This window comes from Bubalus bubalis, chromosome 9 (genome assembly GCF_019923935.1).
Source record: "Bubalus bubalis isolate 160015118507 breed Murrah chromosome 9, NDDB_SH_1, whole genome shotgun sequence".
Lineage (NCBI taxonomy): Eukaryota > Metazoa > Chordata > Mammalia > Artiodactyla > Bovidae > Bubalus > Bubalus bubalis.
In genome coordinates this window covers 2,414,716-2,437,404 of record NC_059165.1, presented here as the reverse complement: position 1 = coordinate 2,437,404, position 22,689 = coordinate 2,414,716, and the positions used below count along the sequence as shown (strand labels likewise).

At 41.0% G+C, this 22,689-nt stretch overlaps 1 protein-coding gene across 6 annotated transcripts in view; it reads left to right on the top strand.

The window, feature by feature from the left end:
• Nucleotides 1-22,689, top strand: part of FER (FER tyrosine kinase) — a 479,416-nt gene that overhangs the window by 399,461 nt on the left and 57,266 nt on the right. The window contains exon 17 of one of the 6 annotated variants that reach the window (XM_044947255.1): nt 827-5,355. The exons of the other annotated variants lie outside the window; for them this stretch is intronic. Within the exon in view, the coding sequence (XP_044803190.1) occupies nt 827-902 (76 nt within the window). The 3' untranslated portion in view covers nt 903-5,355. Of the gene's footprint in view, nt 1-826; nt 5,356-22,689 lie in introns of those variants that run through there. 6 annotated transcript variants of the gene reach the window in all.

Sequence of the window (22,689 nt, the reverse complement as noted above, 5' to 3'; positions counted from 1 at the left end):
ATGACTATCAATTCTTCTCCTTTTCTTTCTTCTCCTCCTCCCTTTTCCAAGCCCTGTTGGTGTACTCTGCACACATCATACTCTGCTGGTTCTGTTGGGGATTCTCAAATGAGTAAGAAACTCTCTTAGAAGGAGTTTTTCACATTAAAGAACACAAAAGACATACATACACAACCAGACAATGACATGGAAAATGATGAGCTACAAAAGTCAGATAAGGACTCTGAATTGGGGAAATGTGACTTTCGTTCGGTCAGATGATTGAGCAGGAGAGAATGTGTGCGGGCCCTGTGTGTTACTGGTTTCAGACTGATGGTACTGATGTCCTGAAGAGGGTCACCACACTCCCAAAAATGCTTGACCTACACTTAGAGAGATGGAAACCCATGAAATACGGGTTTTTACCCAGTTTTCTTTGCTGATAGATGTTGACAAACAGTGTAATACTGCCGACTATAGATATCGGCTATAATGGAACTGTACTTTTAGCTTTGGTAGAAGCATTGACTGTTCCTGTTTCTTCATTGCTGTAAAAGTCACTCAGTCGTGTCCAACCCTTTGCAACCCCATAGACTTTACAGTCCATGGAATTCTCCAGGCCAGAATACTGGAGTGGGTAGCCTTTCCCTTCTCCAGGAGATCTCCCAACCCAGGGATCGAACCCAGGTCTCCCTCCCTGCAGGCAGATTCTTTACCAGCTGAGCCACCAGGGGAGCCCCATTCCTTTGTAGGTTTTCTCTTTTCCATTTGCAAGGAGAATGCTCTGTCAGATGATCAGAAACAAAACAACAGTGTCAACAACAAATGACTTTATTTCTGTTTGCAGGTACAATTTGACAATTCATTTGGGTAAAATGGGAAGACATCACTCTTCCAGTTCTATGGCATATCCGATGAATTAAATAAAATCTGGACCAAGTTACTTGTTTAAAATGTTGCAGCTCTGCCTTATTCTGAGAAACAAACGGATATCCACGCTCTCCTTGTGTTGGTGTCCTTGACTGTAGGCTGCCACCGCGTTTCCTGATGGTTATTTCTGATGCAGCCGGTCTTCATTCACACAGAACATTTGCACTGCATTTTGTCTTTGGGATGTCACTCTGTAAGAAAGACAAACATATAGTTTGAGTGAAGATAAATGGCATTTTAAGCATAATATCATGTTCCACATCTTCCTCTTCTATGAATGAAAATTATCTAGCAGTTTAGAGGAAGAGCTTAGTGAAGTAAATAATGAAAAAGTACATCTATATGTGGTCGTGCATTTAAAAATGTCATAACAGAAGATGAATGGAATGTTCAGGTTTATGATAAAAGATTTAGCTACCTTTTGCCAGTGTATGTCAGAACTCTTGGATGAGAACCTACTGTGAGACAGTTTGTCCAGGCGTTTAGGTTTCCATTTCATCTGCCATCTGGGATTTTACTTTTATTTTAAGGAGCTTTGTTGACAGTAGTGATTCTTTCTCAGGTGTAATGTGTTACCTCCATTATGCTTATCATGTTACAAGTACAGAGAAGTTTTTTGCTCCAGGATAACTTCCTAGAATGGTAAAGGTCATCCATTAAATGCTAAGCTCGTTTCTCTGTACACAGATGAGATCACTGTATGAAATTCTGCATGCTTTTAGTGTATACCTTATAATGCCACAAGTTCATGCCAAGCAATGAATATCATATGGATATTGTTACATACTCAGGTAGGGGTAACTTTACGTTGATCATTTTGTGAATTTAAAATGTCAGTGATGGTAAACCATATGAAGATGGGGTTCCCGGGCATAGGACGCCTGAATTCTTGTGGTAATTAGCTACGAATTTTTCTGATGTTCTTCCTCAGTAGTGAAATGTAATGATAGTTCTTCCCCCCGGTCGTTTAGCAGGGGACTTTGCATCAAGTCGTAGTCACCAAATGTTTATTGACTGAATGATAATGTGATCATGTAAATAAAAGTTATTTATAGATAGTAAACTATACAAATAGGTAACATTATTATTTTTATTATATAGCATCAGACCTAGAAGCTATTTTGTTGAAAAAAAAATAAAGTATTATGTACTCCTTGTGGAGTATATATACCCAAGTATACCTGACATAGTTCTTAAACCTATGAGAAATATCTTTTAAATATTTTCTCATTTTCTTTGCTTAATAACATTGCATTCACATTTACTTTTTAAATTAAAAGCTGAGTAATCTTTTTATAGCATATGTAAAAATTGAAGTTTTAAAACGTGGGTCAGTGAATGCTAGGCAGAAGAAGGTTAATTTGCATTTTTATCATTGCTTCTTTTAGCTGCAGAATATTTTAATTTTCCAGTCATCTCAGACTATCTCAGTCAGTATCTCTTTAAGTCTATGAATTACTCTTATGAGCTTATGTTAGCAGTGATACTGGCCAGAAACATTTCAAAGGAACAGAAAACTAGGTGCTTGGCGGTTTCCTTTATCCTTGTTACAATAACCAGTTTGAAAGCTTTGAGAAACAAAATGCAGGGGGAAATTATTAGCAGTATTTTTCCACTCAGTGGCTTGTACAAAGACCAGTAATTCATACCTAGTGTGAGCGCTCTGTGCTCTGGTGAAATGGAAGACGTTTTTCATTAGAAGCCTGTGTAAATTCCGAGAAATCACTGTGCTGGATTCTCCTCCCTTCCTCTGTATTTGGAAAGGCATCATTTGTCCTGAGAAGTATAACACCTGTCAGCTGTAAGATTCAGTCTGTCCTTTCTTACAGACATTTTTGTTAGTAGTTTTTCTTTACTACCTTCCTTGATGGACAGCAGCCTTCAACTGACATCTCAAAACTGTGACTCTGATCCAATTACTTAACCTCTTGTGAGAGAAAAGCACTTAATAGAAAGAAAATATAAGACAAGAAATGTGAGTTTTCCTTTTAAGACAAGTTGACTACCACTCACTAGGGAAGGTCTTAAAGCAATTTGTTTTTCTTTTAGTAAACTTACTGTTCTCAAGATCCTGATAATTCAGGAGATAAATATTTAGAATTATTGACTATACTTCACCCTTATAAACATTAGAACCATATATATAATACAGTGGATTCAAATGATTTGTGAACCACTGTTTGGATAAATATATAACCATAAAGTAACAGTCACTGTGAAAATAGGGATTTAAACATAAGTTTATATAAATTATTTTATGGAAGAACTTTACCAAGTTTTTCTTAGAGGTGAATTATATTCAAAGATTGTAAAAAATCTGCAATTAAGTTCATTATCTCCTCCTACCACAGACATATCTTTTAAATAGCATTAACACACTCTGCTCCAAACTTGCATATAGTCTGTAAAATTGGGGTAATCATAGTACTTAAAAGATTTTAGTGAAACTTGTGTTTAGCACAGTGCCTGGAATATTCTAATCACTCCATCAATGTGAGTTAGTGTTAGTAGTCACAGTATTAGTTTTGAAATGTTACAGTAGCAGACCGGAAGAACTGTATTTTGCTTTTACCTCTTGATGTGCTACTTCTAAAAATCTAATATTCCCATTTGTTTTGTATTATAAATCATCTCTTAGGAGGCTTTGTCACTTAAGAGGTAGGAGTTTTAGGGAGCGGCACCCACACATTGTCCTTAATATGCTTGTTCCTAAACTGGAAATTCTTTTTAGGCAGCATCTACAGGACTCCTTGTTCTTCTGGCTTGCCGGAAAAGACGAGACAGTGAGGGCCCAGGCTGCTACCTCCCTGGGGGCTCATTCATTGCTTAGTGCTCAGAGACTCATATCTGCAGCTGTTGTTTTTATCCTGATGCAGCCAGTAATTTACTCAGTTCCAGAAACCATACTTTCAGTCTGAGAGACTCCCTGACCTTTATTGAATTCTCTATGGACAACTACAGTTACGTGCCTGGAAATAATTGCTGTTGTTACCTTTAAAACACAGAAAAATACCTCTAAACATTCACCGTGTGGCCTCGGATAGCTAATTAAGTCCAGAGCGGACTTGCTGTCCCCCTGCCTTGCATCCAGCTGTCTGGTCGTCTGGCCCCACTCCATGTGCGCTCTGAGGTCAGAGCCATGCAGGTCCCCACTGGGTAGATCTTGAGCAGGTCTAGCCTCTGTTCCTCCCGGAAGCGCTGGGCAGCAGCAGCGGTGCTCCCTGGCTTTCATCCTCTGTTTCTTACCTTATTCCTCACATGTGGAGCCACCACACAGAAGCTGCTTGGAAAAAGAGGTTGAGATCTTAATTTCAGCAGTATACCCATCAAAACCCAAGCATGGTCCAGGAAAATTTTCTAAGTCAACATAATTGGATAATTTTCATTTTCAATAAAAAGATTGATTAATGAATAGGAATTTATTGCCTATTCACAGCTACGAACTTACAGCGACTAGAGCAAACCTCCTCGGGCCTAATCTCTACTTTCTTTCATTTTGCAGACACTTATTGGACTATTCATTTTGTGCAAAGCATTGTATTAGGTACCACCTGTATAACTCCTTTTTATAATCAGGTAGGGATGGCAGTAAAAAGGTAAACACTTAATTAGGTATTCACTAGTTGTGACAGAAGCTGTGATGGAAGCAAATGGGAGCAATGATGAGAATAAATTGTAAGAAGTGGGATGGGAAAATCCTCTCACGTGGGAAATCGGGAAAGACTACTGAGAATTCTTCACTCTGGTGAAAACCGAAGGAGTTAGCAGTGTGAAGACTTGGGGAACCGGCTCCCAGGCTCTGTCTTGGAAGGTCACTAGGGGGTGCACCAGCCAGCAGAAAAGACTGCAGTAGCCTCTAACCCTTGCACATCCTTCCAATACATAGAAACCTGTTAACAGGCAAAATTCCAAGATTATTTTTTACCATGTTTTAAATATTTGTTGGCATGTATTATATGCGGTTCCATCTAATCTTGATTTATCTTTCAATATAGTCACTTTGGGGAAATAAGGCTCTGTCATACATCTGTATTGAATACCAGTACAAAATTTAATTTTAAGCTTATCTGCCTTTGGGGATTATCTCTGCTACTATTTTATTACAATACATTTTGAAAAGTTGTGTATATATTGTGTGTTCATTGTACCTAAAATAATAATAAATTATTAATACAAAAAGTATTAATATTAATCCATACAAAGTATGCTGTTAAAAATGAAACCTAGTCTTTGTCTGTAAAGATTGCTGTTTTAAGAAAGATATTCCCAATTAACTATATTGGAAGTCATAAAAAGTGAAAATATCCTTCATGTTTTTATGTTCAAAGTTAATTTTTACATTTCACTAGGGACCCAGAATCAGCAAGTACTTTCAGAAGTAGGCCCCTGAAATCAATACATATATTCTCTAACAATTATTATTTCATAATAGTATTAAAATGCTAATTTCAGTTCTTGATAATTTTTTTCTCCTCCTCTCGTTTTCAAGATTTGCTCTTTACCTATAGTATGCAGAAACTATTAAATGTCATGTTAGTCATTCATTATTCATTGAATAAATAAGTCTCTACTGTGTACAAGGAGCTGTGCTACATGCCAAAGGAACAGCTGGGTACTGAAATAATTCATGCATGATACCAATGTATTGGGGTTACTTCCTTGAGTACACTGAATATATATACTCACATTAGGTAACTGCAAAACAAGCAGATTGTTCATGCATTGACTGTTGCCATAAATTTTTAATCACTTTATCACTTATATGTCACTATGTTATGAAGGGTCATTGCCAGCAGGAAGAAATAACAGTTCTTATGCATACCAGGCATTTTATCTCTCTTTTTTTTCTGTACTGCTTCATCCATGTTTGGTTTTAGCTTTTGCCAGTTTTACTGAAAGCTGTAAATCAGAAATTACATAAGCTTCTGATTTGGCATTTAAATTGATGTTTAAAATATAAAAGTGGGCTTGCCAGCTGCAGGTAGCAGTGTTGAAGGTGAAGTTTGTTCTAGCATGGACACAGGACATATATTTCCTCAGCCCCTCCTTCTCTACCCAGTTATTGAGCACACACATCCTTGTCATACCTTTTTTGAAATATACAAGTTTTTTCATGAGAGAAATAAAAACTATTTCTTAATTATGAAGTAGCATATTTTCAGTTCCTAGATCCTCAAGGTACATTTTTTTTACATGTAATTATGAACTTTGCCATGTCTATGACATTGTAAATATCTGTGACCACTTTGAGTGGTCAGTTTTGTGGGCATAAAATAATGGTCTTCATATGAATAAAGCATTCACAGAAAGCACTTTTAGAATCAGCAGGTGCTTTTGGACTGTTGTCTTTGGCCTAGTTGATCATTTGATGATGTTTCTGGTTCATGTTTGGGGGGTTCCTAAGCAGGGAGGTGCACTCAGGGTGGTGGGCCATCACCTGGGTGTCGCTGCTGAACAGTGCGCACTTCATCCTGTGTGGGGTCCGCAGTGGAGCAGCGCAGAGTGGTGACCGCAGGGATCGTGACGCCCACGCTGCACGCAGCAGTGCCCGAGCCGAATCAGGCATACGGGCCTGAAGTATGTGGGTAACGAACTGTTAAAATAATAAATTCACATATTGTGCAAGTAAAATGGGTTGCAATTTTTATCTTCATAGCTGGAACATGCATTTAATGTGCTTCATATTAAAATTGAGTGTTTTGGTTTGGAAACTATATATAAAATGACTCTAAAGTATATATAGAAAGATAAATATGCAAAATTAATGAAGAAAGCATTGTAAAAGCAAAAAGGATGAAGAAGTTTCCCAGTTGTATGTTAAAATATTTTATAAACCTATAATAATTAAAACAGTAAGTGTGGATGTAAGTATATATAAAATATTGGTGAAAATAGAATATAATGTCAAGAATTAGACTATAGTATAAACTATAGAGATTTAGAGTACAATAAAAGAGATATTGTAAATTAGTAGAAAAACATTTATTTGAATCAATGGTCCTGGACCAATTAGCTAACCATCAGTGATAAGGCTATGATGACAGCAGAGGATTAAGGTTAAATACTTAAACTTTATTTTATTACAAAATCAGCTCCAGATGGAGAATCTGAACACTCTGCTAAGGTTAAATAATTATAATTGGAAATACAGAAAATTTGTAACTTAAAAATTTAATGCTCCAAATATGTACCTTAACATTCTCATTCAGTTCAGTTCAGTTCAGTCACTCAGTCGTGTCCGACTCTTTGTGACTCCATGAATCGCAGCACACCAGGCCTCCCTGTCCATCACCAATTCCCAAAGTTCACTCAAACTCACGTCCATCGAGTCGGTAATGCCATCCAGCCATCTCATCCTCTGTCGTCCCCCTTCTCCTCCTGCCCCCAATCCCTCCCAGCATCAGAGTCTTTTCCAATGAGTCAACTCTTTGCATGAGGTGGCCAAAGTATTGGAGTTTCAGCTTTAGCATCATTCCTTCCAAAGAACACCCAGGACTGATGTCCTTCAGAATGGACTGGTTGGATCTCCTTGCAATCCAAGGGACTCTCAAGAGTCTTCTCCAACACCACAGTTCAAAAGCATCAATTCTTCAGCGCTCAGCTTTCTTCACAGTCCAACTCTCACATCCATACATGCATATCCATACGTGCATAACTATATATACTAACTTGTTTATTTTTTGATTGTTCTATTTAATGCTAAAAAAGGATATATTAAATTTCTGTATTATTTAGTAATTTTATCAAGACCTCCTTGAATTTCAAGACTCTCTGCCCTTCATTCCTCTGTTATGTACTTCCACATAGCAATCAACCAATCACTGTTACATGGAAACCTGGAAGACAAGATTTGAAATAGGTGTGGTAAACTAAATCTGAATATTACATAATGTATAAAGAGATCTTAAAAAGTAATAAAGAAGCAAATAGAAAACTGAGGAGAGGGCATGAACAGGCAGTTAATTTAGAATATGAACAAGTTCATTAATTTCTAATAAATATTTGAAAATGAAATGTAAATTTAAAACAATGAAATACCATTTCTGCTATCGAATTGGTAACGATTTTTTAAATCTTTCATTCCTATTGTAAATTAGTAGAGAAAAACACATCCTCATAAGGAAGAGGTATACATTTGTGCAAGTTCTTTAGATTCAAATTATTAAAATGTAGTAAACATCTGTAAAAATGCATACCCTTTGACACAGCTTTTCATTTCTTAAGAATTTACCTCAAAGAAGTAATCAAAGAAGACATTTAAAAAGTTTTGAAACTATAATGTTTTGGGTTGGCTATCATGTCATTGCATGTAACAGCAAATTTTAGGAAACATTCTAAATCTCAACATAAATGAGACCCTTCTTTTACTACTAAGATACAGTCACAATACTAAATAAAGTATGATTTAATTTTATAAAAATAAATTTTTATTTCCGTATTTTTGCATATCCTTGCCTGGAAAATTCCATGGACAGAGGAGCCTAGCAGGCTACAATCCTTGGGGTCACAGAGAGTCAGAAATGACTGAGGATTCATGCCAACACACCCACATTTACATACAAGTACTTTAGGACGTGTAGCAGTGTATTAATAATTGTGGATAGCCTTTCTTTTTTACGCTTTATCTCTGCTTTCAAAGTGACTGAGTGGACATACTTTACAGTAAAAGAAAAAAAGTCATCTTCATATTTTAAAGATGATAAAGAAGATGACTAAAGACTTTATACCTTAGTAAATAACACAGTTAAAATATATTTGCTCATTTAAAAATTTTATATTTAATATGAACATATATTTGGTGATCTTTGTTATTTTTTCTCACATTTTGTTGCTTAAGAGAGATCAGTTTTCTCCTGAGAAGGCTTTCTTATACTCCTTCCTCTCTTTACTGAACTATCCTAGCACTTATCAAAGATGACAACCTGTATTCCTCTGTTAACTTATCTGTTTCTTCTATTAAGCATGTCCAATAAATACGTAATATCAACCACTGTGTTATTTAAAGGGCTTCCCTCATAGCTCAGTTGGTAAAGAATCTGCCTGCAATGCAGGAGAACCCAGTTCGATTCCTGGGTAGGGAAGATCCCCTGGAGAAGGGAAAGGCTACCCACTCCAGTGTTCTGGCCTGGAGAATTCCATGGACTATACAGTCCATGGGGTCGCAAAGAGTCAGACACGACTGAGCGACTTAAAAAAAAATGTTATTTAAAATATTCTAGTAGCAACACTAAAAATGTAAAAAGAAAAAGGTGCTTTCAGTAGTATAGCTTACTAACTTCTCATATTAAAACATTTCATTTTAACATGTAATTAATATGAAACTTGTCATTGAGTTCTTTTGCATTCTTCTGCTGTGCAGAGTTTCAGAATCCCATGTGTATTTATGGTGAAAGCGCATCTCCGTTTGGACTGTTGCAGATGTCACATGTGGCTAGCGGCCGCCTTACTGACCAGCATAGCATTAGATTGTTCATTAGACTGTCAGGCTCTCCGAGGACCAAGTGTCTCTCTTATTATTGTATCTCCAGTGCCAAATAACTGTCTAGAACTTAGAAAGCACTTTTAATATTTGAACTAGCTTCTGCAGAGTTTTTGGGGGGTGTTTTTGTTTGTTTGTTTGTTTGTTTTTGCTATTCCTGCCTCTGTCGTGGGGCTTCCCTGGTGGCTCAGACTGTAAAGAGTCTGCCGGCAATGCAGGAGACCCCAGGTTTGATCCCTGGGTTGGGAAGATCCCCTGGAGCTCTGTCGTGCTTTTCGCTTACATGCCCATCTCCTGCATCTAAGTGTGTGCTCCTCAAGACAGCAACCATGTTTTATTCAGCATTACATGCCTGACATAGTAGATGTTCCATATATGGTTATCAGAAGGAAATTGGAGAAGTGAGAACACTAATTTTTTATTTCAAAGAACTTTTTTTTCCTGGTAATTCACTCTCTTGAAATATATGTTAAATCTCACAAGGTCAGATAGAATTACATAGCACTTAGCACTGAAAGTAAAGTGGAGGACGTTCAGTCGTGTCCAACTCTGCGGCTGCATGGACTGCAGCCTGCCAGGCTCCTCTGTCCATGGGATTCTCCAGGCTGCTGTTGTACTGTGTTGTTACCAGTGCATTGCCATTCCCTTCTCCAGGGGATCTTCCTGAGCCAGGGATTGAACCCAGGTCTCCTGCATTTCAGGGGAATTCTCTACCATCTGAGCCACCAGGGAAGCACAAGCACTTAGCACTAGAAACTGAACAACCTCAACTGTTTATTTGCTGGGTCTTTAGATGATTAAGCCACCAAAACGGCTGATTGCTGATTTTCTTTTTTAAGATCCCTATCGGTTAGAGCTTCAGTAACCTTCCTTGATATAACTCTGTCCTGTTTTTGACTAACTGCATTATAGCTATATATACTAACTGTGTTATAGCTGCAGGGTGCTGGCCTGTCAATCCTGATACTCTCTTGCAGTAACATAAGACTTCCTCCTGTGACCCTAAGTGGAGATGGACAGCAGTTGCTCAGATTAACCACATAGTGAGCTTTCACGCTAGTAATATTACTTATTGTATTTTCCTTCAGCTTTTTCCCAGTTATCAAACACTGATTTTTAGAAGTTTACATCATAGAATTGTTAAGGCATATTTTTCTAATAGAAGAGATGAGATTATAATGTGTTTATTGGGTCTGTGAGAGGTCGTTCCCCTCATAAATAACATCACAGTGACACTAGTGAATACTTTCACTTTGTCAGTAATAATAACTGAGCAGCCATCAAACGCCAGTGTGGTGTTAGTTGCTAAGTGCAAGGAAAAAATTTAAATTTTTTTTCTGACATGCTCTTAGCTAATGGTTTTATTTTAGGTAGGAGCCTGGGAATCATTGTGGAGCCATGTCAGCATCAACATACAATAATCAATTGCTATTATAATTATCACTAATATTGTTATTAAGTTTTCTTTGAAGAATCAACAAAACATGCTGTTGTCAATATTCAGAAACAAATGCTGTTTATCTTTAGAAACTTAAAAAGTACCAATAACCTAAAGATAAAACCAAAATATGCAACTGGTTTTAAGCCAGATGGCACATTTGGAATATGGACTTTGACCTCTCAGTCTGTCCTCATAGGAAAGATGCAACAAGCTAAGGAAATTCCTGAAAGGACAACTAAAATAAGTACTATGCAGATAAACTGCTACCTCGGGAAGGCATTCATTTGTTCATTCATTTAGTCTATTGAGTGCTTTATTATGTCTCAGGCACCATTCTAGGAGCTTGGGAAGTGTCAGAGAACCAAACAAATATGCCCACCTTCCAGTGCTTCCAGTGAAGTTCATACTTTAATCTTAACCATAACAGGCTCTGCTATAAGGCCACATTGAGAGAAGAGTAAAGCTGGAAAGAGGGTGGCCCGGGAAAGGAGGTCGCCTCTTACAGTGTCCCAAGACAGAAGGCATCAGGCCAAACTCCAAAACCTGTGTCTGAGGACCCTAGCGCCCTGAAGTCCAGTTCAGGTTGAAATTGGTACCCGAGAGCCCTGTGGGTCTATGAGGAGCACCAGGCTGTGGAGAATCCAGTGCAAGTGGGGAGGTGGAGAGGGGCCGGGCTGTCCTTCCTGGAAAAGAGCGCTCATGGCTCAGAGGCAAACCCAGAGGGCAGCTCCTGGTGTGGGGGGTGGACTGCCGGGGCCCGAGCCGCAGCTGGCGGAAGTCAGATTGATGCCAGGCTCCTCTGAGTAGCTAGCGGAAATGAAAACACAAACAGGTGGAACCTGACTGCGTGACCGGGAGAGCAGAGTGGAGGCCTGCGTGCGGGGAAGCTTGCTGCTGCCGCCAGAGTGTGTTTGCTCCTATGTGGTTTCTAAATGATGGTTATCCACCATGTATGAGTCATTGCAGATGTTTACGATATATGAGTTGGAAATCATTCATACTGGAAATTTCAGTTTTATTAAAAAGAAAAGATCAGTGTGTTTTGAGGGGAAGGGTTACCCAGATCAGATCAGATCACTTGCTCAGTTGTGTCCGACTCTTTGCGACCCCATGAATCGCAGCACGCCAGGCCTCCCTGTCCATCACCAACTTCCGGAGTTCACTCAGACTCAAGTCCATCGAGTCAGTGATGCCATCCAGCCATCTCATCCTCTATCGTCCCCTTCTCCTCTTGCCCCCAATCCCTCCCAGCATCAGAGTCTTTTCCAACAAGTCAACTCTTGGCATGAGGTGGCCAAAGTACTGGAGTTTCAGCTTCAGCATCATTCCTTCCAAAGAAATCCCAGGGCTGATCTCCTTCAGAATGGACTGGTTGGATCTCCTTGCAGTCCAAGGGACTCTCAAGAGTCTTCTCCAACACCACAGTTCAAAAGCATCAATTCTTCAGCGCTCAGCCTTCTTCACAGTCCAACTCTCACATCCATACATGACCACTGGAAAAACCATAGCCTTGACTAGACAGACCTTTGTTGGCAAAGTAACGTCTCTGCTTTTCAATATGCTATCTAGGTTGGTCATAACTTTCCTTCCAAGGAGTAAGCGTCTTTTAATTTCATGGCTTCAGTCACCATCTGCAGTGATTTTGGAGCCCCCCAAAATAAAGTCACCCACTGTTTCCACTGTTTCCGCATCTATTTCCCATGAAGTGATGGGACCGGATGCCATGATCTTCATTTTCTGAATGTTGAGCTTTAAGCCAACTTTTTCACTCTCCACTTTCACTTTCATCAAGAGGCTTTTGAGTTCCTCTTCACTTTCTGCCATAAGGGTGGTGTCATCTGCGTATCTGAGGTTATTGATATTTGTCCCAGCAATCTTGATTCCAGCTTGTGTTTCTTCCAGTCCAGCGTTTCTCATGATGTACTCTGCATATAAGTTAAATAAACAGGGTGACAATATACAGCCTTGACGTACTCCTTTTCCTATTTGGAACCAGTCTGTTGTTCCATGTCCAGTTCTAACTCTTGCTTCCTGACCTGCATACAAATTTCTCAAGAGGCAGATCAGGTAGTCTGGTATTCCCATCTCTTTCAGAATTTCCCACAGTTTATTGTGATCCACACAGTCAAAGGCTTTGGCATAGTCAGTAAAGCAGAAATAAATGTTTTTCTGGAACATTCTTGCTTTTTCCATGATCCAGCGGATGTTGGCAATTTGATCTCTGGTTCCTCTTCGTTTTCTAAAACCAGCTTGAACATCTGGAAGTTCACGGTTCACATATTGCTGAAGCCTGGCTTGGAGAATTTTGAGCATTACTTTACTAACGTGTGAGATGAGTGCAATTGTGTGGTAGTTTGAGCATTCTTTGGCATTGCCTTTCTTTGGGATTGGAATGAAAACTGACCTTTTCCAGTCCTGTGGCCAGTGCTGAATTTTCCAAATTTGCTGGCATATTGAGTGCAGCACTTTCACAGCATCATCTTTCAGGATTTGAAATAGCTCAACTGGAATTCCATCACCTCCACTAGCTTTGTTTGTAGTGATGCTTTCTAAGGCCCACTTGACTTCACATTCCAGGATGTCTGGCTCTAGGTGAGTGATCACACCATCGTGATTATCTGGGTCATGAAGATCTTTTTTTGTATAGTTCTTCTGTGTATTCTTGCCACCTCTTCTTAATATCTTCTGCTTCTGTTAGGTCCATACCATTTCTGTCCTTTATTGAGCCCATCTTTGCATGAAATGTTCTCTTGGTATCTCTAATTTTCTTGAAGAGATCCCTAGTCTTTCCCATTCTGTTGTTGTCCTCTATTTCTTTGCATTGATCGCTAAAGAAGGCTTTCTTATCTCTTCTTGCTATTCTTTGGAACTCTGCATTCAGATGCTTATATCTTTCCTTTTCTCCTTTGCTTTTTGCTTCTCTTCTTTTCACAGCTATTTGTAAGGCCTCCCCAGACAGCCGTTTTTGCTTTTTTGCATTCTTTTCCATGGGGATGGTCTTGATCTGTGTCTCCTGTACAATGTCACGAACCTCATTCCATAGTTCATCAGGCACTCTATCTATCAGATCTAGGCCCTTAAATCTATTTCTCACTTCCACTGTATAAACATAAGGGGTTTGATTTAGGTTATACCTGAATGGTCTAGTGGTTTTCCCTACTTTCTTCAATTTAAGTCTGAATTTGGTAATAAGGAGTTCATGATCTGAGCCACAGTCAGCTCCTGGTCTTGTTTTTGCTGACTGTAGAGAGCTTCTCCATCTTTGGCTGCAAAGAATATAATCAATCTGATTTCGGTGTTGACCATCTGGTGATGTCCATGTGTAGAGTCTTCTTTTGTATTGGTGGAAGAGGGTGTTTGCTAACCCTTAATTAATAATGATAGCTAAAAGATTAGACTAAGACATCAGAAATACTTTTTCCCTTCCTAAGTTGTTATGGTAAATAAATAACTTTTCTATTTTTAAGGAAGTGTATTAGCTTGTGAGTATCTCATTTCTCTCATTTGGAAAATAAATGTTTCCTGTAGTTGTCTTCTTGGGAAATTGAAACATGATTTCAAATGGCTAACCTGTCATGCAGAAGAATTCGGATATTGTAATTATAGATGGAATGTTTGAGGGGCTTTTGGCAGGGAAATAAGATGAAATTTATTGGGGACACTGAACTACAGTATCTGGTTCATCATACGTTTATAGGTAGGACACAACCGAAGTATTCTCCAGAATTACCCACAGCCTACTCTCTCCAACCCTGACTCACGCCCATCTGTTTGTAAATGGGCTGATCCCTCCCCTTTGGGCCTTCACTGTCCCCTGGACTTTTGCTGACACCTTGCTGCTTCTGATGACTTCTGCCACTGCAAGCTGGAGTTCTAATAACCAACACTCCAAAGTAGAGAAGAAAGCAAAGAGACTACAGTAAAGCTCTCCTTCACAGCCGTGCTTTCTTTCGCTTGGCCTGGGCCATCCCACATTTACTTATGAAGCATGTTGATACAAGACTGGGTATGAGCTAGCTCAAGAAGCATAGGGATGAAAAATGCATACATATATTAGAAGGGTGTTTTCACTGGCTGTCTTTCGGCTCTGTATTTTCTGTTGTTGTAAATTTTTGTTTGATTGCTCTGGGTCTTCCCTGTTGGTGAGGGCTTTCTGCAGTTGCAGCGAGCGGGTGCTGCTCTTCACGGCAGCGCACCGGCTTCTCGCTGCGGTGGTTCTCTTGTTGCGGAGCACAGGCTGCAGGCACGTGGGCTTTAGGAGCCACAGTACGCGGGCTCAGTAGTTGTGGAGCCTGGGCGTGGCTGCTCCGCAGCCTGTGGAATCCTCCTGGGCCAAGGGTCGAACCCATGTTCCCTGCATTGGCAGGCGGCTTCTTATCCACTCTCCCACGAGGGAAGACCTGTCTGTGTTTTTGAAGTGTCCTCAAGTATGAATGGGCTTCCGAGGTGGCTCAATGTTAAAGAATCGGCCTGCCAGTTCAGGAGATGGAGGAGTCCTGAGTTCGATCCCTAGGTCAGGAAGATCTCCTGGAGGAGTGTATGGCAACCCACTCCAGTATTCTTGCCTGGAGAATCCCATGGACAGAGGAGCCTGGCGGGCTACAGTCCATGGGGTCACAGAGAGTCAGACACGACTTAGCGACTGAGCATGCAAGTGTGAATAGCACGTGCATACCACATACAAAATAACTTTGAAATGTTTCTCATAGTTATTCTCTAAGTCATACTCTTTTGAAAGACAATCTTGAGAGTAATGATAGCAATTACATTTATTTAGATTGTTATAGCTTCCAAATTACTCTCATAAACAGTCTCATTTGATCCTCTTAGAAACCAAGGGAGGTAATTATCACCATTTTATAGGTGAAAGAACAGAGGTTTAATGAGAACTTGTATGCTTTCAGAGCTTCCATCTAGGATTCCTAACCTTCACATCCATCCTTTTATCCCTGCATTGCAAAATCTGTTTACATCGATAAATTTAATAAATCAAAAGAATGTTTTATTAAAACTGGATAATAGTTCAAACTCATGAGTCTCCAGTCTGAGTGTTAACTTACTTTTATTGTGTTTGTATAAAGCAAACAGCCTCTCAACTCTGATTATTACTAAGGCAACCTGTAGTATTTTTATGGTCATACAAGTAATTTTGATGTTGTCTATATGAAGTGAAGAAGCCTCATCCTCACATACCAGTCAGGTAATACAGGCTTTGCAATTTATCTGTACAATCTCATGCTGTAGCTTAAAATTTCCAAAGTCTGTTGGTTTCCTTGAGAGGAAGTATTTTTGAATTGTGTCTTAATTGAAATGGTTTTTTGGGCTCCAAAATCACTGCAGATGGTGATTGCAGCCATAAAATTAAAAGACGCTTACTCCTTGGAAGAAAAGTTATGACCAACCTAGACTGCATATTAAAAAGCAGAGACATTTGTCAACAAAGGTCCGTCTAGTCAAGGCTATGGTCTTTCCAGTGGTCATGTATGGATGTGAGAGTTGGACTATAAAGAAAGCTGAGTGCCGAAGAATTGATGCTTTTGAGTTGTGGTATTGGAGAAGACTCTTGAGAGTCCCTTGGACTGCAAGGAGATCCAAGCAGTCCATCCTAAAATAGATCAGTCCTGGGTGTTCATTGGAAGGATTGATGGTGAAGCTCCAATACTTTGGCCACCTGATGTGAAGAGCTGACTCATTTGAAAAGACCCTGATGCTGGGAAAGATTGAGGGCAGGAGGAGAAAGGGACAACAGAGGATGAGATGGTTAGATGGCATCACTGACTCAGTGGACATGGGTTTGGGTGGACTCTGGGAGTTGGTAATGGACAGGGAGGCCTGGCGTGCTGCAGTCCGTGGCGTCACAAAGAGTTGGACACGACTGATTGACTGAACTGAACTGAAACAGTAGCTTTTATAAACTACCTGGTCTGTTCAGTTGGCTCTGTGAGAGAGGGGGGGCATAGAGAAGGAAGCCTCCAACCTAGAGCCAGTCCTGAGGGCTTCAGAGCTCTGCTCACGGCTTCCAGGGGAGGAGAGTGGGGGGTGGCATCAGAGGCCCCGGCTCTCCTTGACAGCGGCCAGTCAGGGGTTGCCCGCCCCACACCGTCGCTGACCCCTGAGGGTGAGCCAAGCCTGGGTAGTTCTGCCGTGCTTGTACCTGGCCGGCTCTCACGCCGGGCCTCTGTTTCTCTGCTCAAGTGTCTCTGGAGCCTCTGTGAAGTCGTTAACCTTGGTCTGACCTATAGGAATTCGGGGAAATAGAAGAGGAGGGTAAGGCTAGCTTCCAGCGATAGGGAACAGAGCTGTGGGGGAACCCAAGACAGTGTTCCATCTCATCAGTCTCTAAATGCATCTCGACGAAAATCCATCTCGTTAGTCACACACTGATCTAACAAGCCTTTCACCCAGAGGTACCATAAACAGAAGTGCTAACCCCTGATGGCAAGGAGCCATAGACAGGGATAGGAAAATCAGAGGTGGTAAGAGGCTGAGCTTGGTGAAAGGTGCTCTTTATAGCGCCCTAGTGGCTTCAGCCCTGTGAGCAAAGAAGCAAATAAGGACACCAAAACCAATTTTCGATTCCACTCCAGTCTTTAGGGCCTAAGGTTTCCGTCAGGCCCAATCCTCCACTTCTCCTCGGGAACTCGGCCCCCACCTGTGTAACTTGGGGTGGACGTCCTGCCCTCCTGCAATGTCATCCTGAAGACATCGCAGGCCTTCCGCCCAGCCCAACCCCGGGCCAAGGCACTGATGTCCTCTCCTGGTCCCTGCAGTCCACCTCAGGCCAGGAGGTTCCCTTTCACACTGAAACCGGAGGGACTTCTGCCTTGAGAGTGTAGGAGAGGATGTCACGTGTAGGGCTGGGGCAAAGGATATTCAGGAAAAAGAGGGTGGGGAAAAGAGCACCTGCTCTTGGTTTAAGGAAAGAGGGAAATACTTTGTCTCCCTAAATTGCCCATGGGATACTTGCAGGTCCTCAGGAGGTTTCATCACTCATACTATTCATTATGAGTTTTCTTGCATGTTTCCTGTAGTGGGCATTTCTTGTAGAGACAGTAAATGGAAGAGAGATTCTGTGAGACCATGTTAACTAAAAGCCTTACTAGACTTAGCTACTGTCTCCAGAACTTCCGTTTATCTTGTTTGAAGCAGTGCCGCTACCTCAAAAATTCCTCGTTTCTCCAATTCCTCCCAGTCTTTTAGGATACACTTAGTTCTCCCTGAGTTTCCATCTGATATTTCACAGATCGGGGGCTGTGAAGTCACTTCCCATCTCTGAACAGTTAGGAGACTATTCTGGTTGTCTCAGCAAGCAATGAGGGCATGTCCTATGACACGTAGTGTGATTGCCAAGGGAGGGTTGAATTCAAGAGTTTTTTCCAGATGTAGAATAATGATAAATTATTGATGTGTAGAGTGAAGGAAAGGGAAGTGTCAAAGAAGATTTCGAGTATGTGTTTCTAATGTAAGTAGGGGGCCCATGGCAATCCATCAACCAAGACTGGGGGGAGAGTGGTCAAGACTGATGTTTTTTGAGATTGAAATATCTGTAGTCATCCAGGAAGAGGAATCTTGAAGAGTTCTGCGGAAGTAGTGGAGTGGGAAATATGAAACTGGGATGCTGGCATCAGCCTCAACTAATGCCGCTATGTGATCATTAAAGCCACGAAAGAGAGTACGAATCATACAATCACACAGAGCCGTGAAGGAGAATAAGATAGCACAAGGGGAGAGAAGAGAGACAGGTCTGGGCCAGAGCCACGTTTGAGCATAGGAAGAGGAGCCATTGAAAGACTCCAAAAGAGTACAAGGGGCCCGGATGGGTCAAGGAGGGTATAGATGGGCCTTGGGTCTTTTCTGTAATAATCAGAGCTTCCTCATCTCCCACAGCCACCTTCCTGAATCTCTGTCTTGCTGCCAACAATGCCAAAGATTCCCTCTCCCACCCTGTACCCAAAAGGACAGGGCTGCTGTCTTCTCATAACTTAGGGAACCTAGTAAAGGGCAGGAAAATTGTTCCTATTGAACAACCAAACGTTCCTATTGAATACTCCTTTACCAAGGGAGCATTTTTAAGGAAACAAAGTTTGACCATCCCTTCAGATGTCAGAAGTGTTTTTTTTTTCTTTTTTCCCCATTTCTTCCCAGTAAGATTTAGAGGTTTTCTGGTTAAATCAATATAAAAATTGCCCTGGTAACATATGCCCTGGGTATGAAAGCAAGCCCTCCTCCCTTCATTTTTTTCTGGCTAGGATGTGTAGATATGGGAACACACATTTTGCTGACATGTTCTGAAGCTTGGTATTTTGATAAATGAACCCGGGAACAAGAATTGATGGAAAACTTCTCACTTTTACAGTGGCGAGGTAAGTATCAGTTAGAAGGATGGGCAGCCAGGTAGCTGACAGGGTCTACACAGAGCTAGATGGATCGCAATAAAAGCATGAATCACAGAGAGAACACTGCCATCCGTTACCAAGCTGACTTTCGAGTATGTTATTGAATTGTAGCAGAAATAAAGGACAAAACTTTTTTCTCTGACTCCCCGAAAAAGCTCAAATTGCAAATACCTTTAGTGCCTAGTAAGCAAAGCAGTGCTGCCTTATGCAATGAGAAGTATTGCTGTAGACAGTGAAAGCGCATAGGTTTTCTTTTTTTTTTTTTTGCTGTTAGCAGATTAAGACTATTTTTATCCTGTGAACACAAAAACTGTATTCATGTTACATAAAAAAGGAAGGCATTATTTTAGTGGCTTTTAATAGTGATTCATATAAACCCTTAAATAGAAAACAAATGGGTTAAAGTAGAGCAGAATTATACCTATAAGAAAATTACATTTCCCTTTCCACTATATTGGATAATTACACAGACACAAATGAAGAAATAGTGCAAAACATATCCTTTCTGAAGCAATATTAAAGGCTTCTTGAACTGGCAGCTTACCACACATTAATCATAAGGTTGTTTCATTTCATGCTCATATTGGCCAAATTTTTCACATAAATCCCGTGGGAAAGAATTTGGCTGTCATTTGTAAGATGCATATCATCAGTGGTATTGGGGCACAGAAAAATTGAAAAACAGTGTTATGAACTAGAAAATACATCTTTTTAAAAATTATCATCAGAAAGCTATTGATGATTTTTTTTGAGAGAGCAGGGGAGAAAAATGACTAAATGCTAAACCCACTGAAATTATTTTGGTGTTTGATGCTGCCCCTTATGAAAGTTTCATACCTCAAATGCGTTTTCCTTTAACACCCCTGTTAATGTTAGAAAAAGATTAAAGCCTTCTGTCTTTTAACTGGAAACATTAAGAATACATAGAAAGCGCCTTTCATCATCTGAGTCATCTGATCCTAGGGATGGACGGAGGGAAGGAGTGTTACGTGGTGGAGATAGACCTTCTTATCATTTATCCAGGTGGAGAACTTGAGAGCACAGCGTTCTCGTAGCTCATTTCTGCTTCAGCTCACGTCAGAATCCGCTGGCCCTGTGCTCCGTGACAGCTCCTCCTCTTCCACGTCTCGAGCACGTTACGTTTAGCGACCTGGGGAAGTCTGCAGGAGCTGGCAGCTGCCTCCCTGTGGTCCCTGTAACGGCCTGCACCGAAGTCTAGACCGCACAGAGGCCTCACTGGGCCAGCAGCCCAGGGGGCACAGGGGCCTCACCTGTCTTGTGTTCCCAGCATGTGAGTTCTCCGTGGCACTGGAGAGGACCTATTTCATGAGTATTAAAAAGAAAAGAGAACTTCTCATATTTTGAAAGTATAAATTAAACTTCCTTTCTCCATTTTCACACAAGCCATGTTGATGATATCCTGTTTCATCATGAGTATCTGAAGTATTTATTAGAAATAAGAAAAATTCACAGAAGTTTCAGGTCATAACATAATTGCAGATAAAGATAATATTTTTTTCCTCTGCATTGGACTTGATAGAAGCTTCACTAAGGCGGAAGGCCATCAGAGGTCCTGCAGAGCAAATATCAGCCATACTCCAGTCATCACAAAGGACAGGAAAGTTTTACCTCCTGTATCAGTTAGGGCAAGCTAGGTTATGCTGCAGTAACAAACAGCATGAGACTCTTAGGAACTTAAAGCAGCTGAATGTATTTCTCACTGCAGTCCATCACGGATCAGAAAAGGAGCTCTGCTCACAGTCATCACCCAGAGACAGAGCCTACTGGTTCTACCGTCGCAGGGGCAGGGAACTTGTGAAGTCGTGGACTGACTGGCTCTTCAAGTTGTTCCTAGATGTAGCAGTCTTCACTTCTCATGGGTACTGACTACATCAAGTCACAGGGCAGTGCGTGAGCTCCACGCGGTGGGCGTGTATAACCCTCCTGCTGGGAGGACGCTGTGTATTCGTCGTGCACGGTAGCACAGCGAGCACACTGGCGGTTCTGCCTGCTGTGCCAGTGGAGTGTAGGCGCCTGAAAAGTTTGCTTGGTTTATTGTGGTTTTAAAAGCCACCGGCTTAGGAGTCTAGACACACATCAAGTGGACGAGGCCTTGGACTTCATGGAATGCTCGCTCCAGTATGGCTACCAGAGCATGGATTCCAAGGTTTTTTTTGGTCCTAATTTGTTAGCACCAGTGAAATTTCCATGAAAAGTATCTCTTTGACCATGGATTTCACATAGTAGCTTTAGGCCGAGGGAATAAAAGCAGTAACAAGCGTCTCTGACAGGAGACTGAAAATAGAAGGAGGGCACAAGAGGCTACTCTAGGAACCTGTTTCCTTTCTGTTAGGGACTTAATGGGCTTTTTCACTAGGAACAGCTTTTTACCTGCGTTTTTGAAAACGTTAAATGCGTTGTCAGTGAACCACAGTAGAGCATTTGAAAATTCAGTTCCACTTCGTTTGCTCGACTTGTAATAATCTGACCCCAACTCCCTTCTCAGTCGTTTTAATTATTTAGATTATATGCATGGCAAGTGTGGGTGTCTTGTTTAATGGTGAGTCACTGAGCAGGTGTGGGAATTAGACAAACAAGGAGGCTTCAGTCCGGGACATTTTCATAAAAGAGGTAGATCTTTAGGGACTACAAAGTGGTTTGGAATTTTTAAATGACAAGAACTATACTTAAGGGAAATAAAAAGAATGGCATGGCTTCGTGAAGCATTTATTAAACAAGTGCTATAGTACAGACTGTGCAAGGTGTCGGGGATCCAAAGAAGAGTGAGAAATGATCTTCCCTTGAAAGGCATTCAAAGCCTTTCCGAGCGTACGGTATCGATGGGGGATCTGGGGAGGGAGATTTATTCAAAGGCTTCAGAAGGCAAATTCAGCTAATAAAAGTCAGCTGAAGATGGACTAGAGAATACGGAGAAATTAAGAGCAGACTTCGAAGAGACTGTTCAGTATATATTAGCTCTGAGCACCTTTTGCACTTCATTTTGGCCTCTTCTGTGAAATCTAGAGTTTTGTGTGAAAATGTGGGAAGCATAGAGTATTAGAATTGCAGAATGTGTTCCAGCAGTGAGTACTAAGGAAGCCGGACTGTTCTGCCTCTTCAGTGTTAGAGAGACTGATGGGCAGACAGAACCGAAGGGGAGTTTGTTGTTGTTGCTGTTCTATCACTAAAGGTGGGCTGTGGTTACTTGAGGACAGACCAGCACCTGGGCATCACTTCGGCCTCTCTGATTTAGGCAAGGGCCCAGCTACGCTGAATGACCTGCTCCTGTTTCATTAGGAAGGAGTTCAGGGTCAGTGAGAAGCAGCAGCGGCTGTGTCATCCGGTTAGTATCTCGGACGGTTCACCTCCGCGTTTGCAGCACTCTTGGGCACATCGGGAAGGGCTGTATCAGAGAACCGCACGGCTCGGACCACGTCCACCGGCGGGGTGCAAAGAAAAGAGCT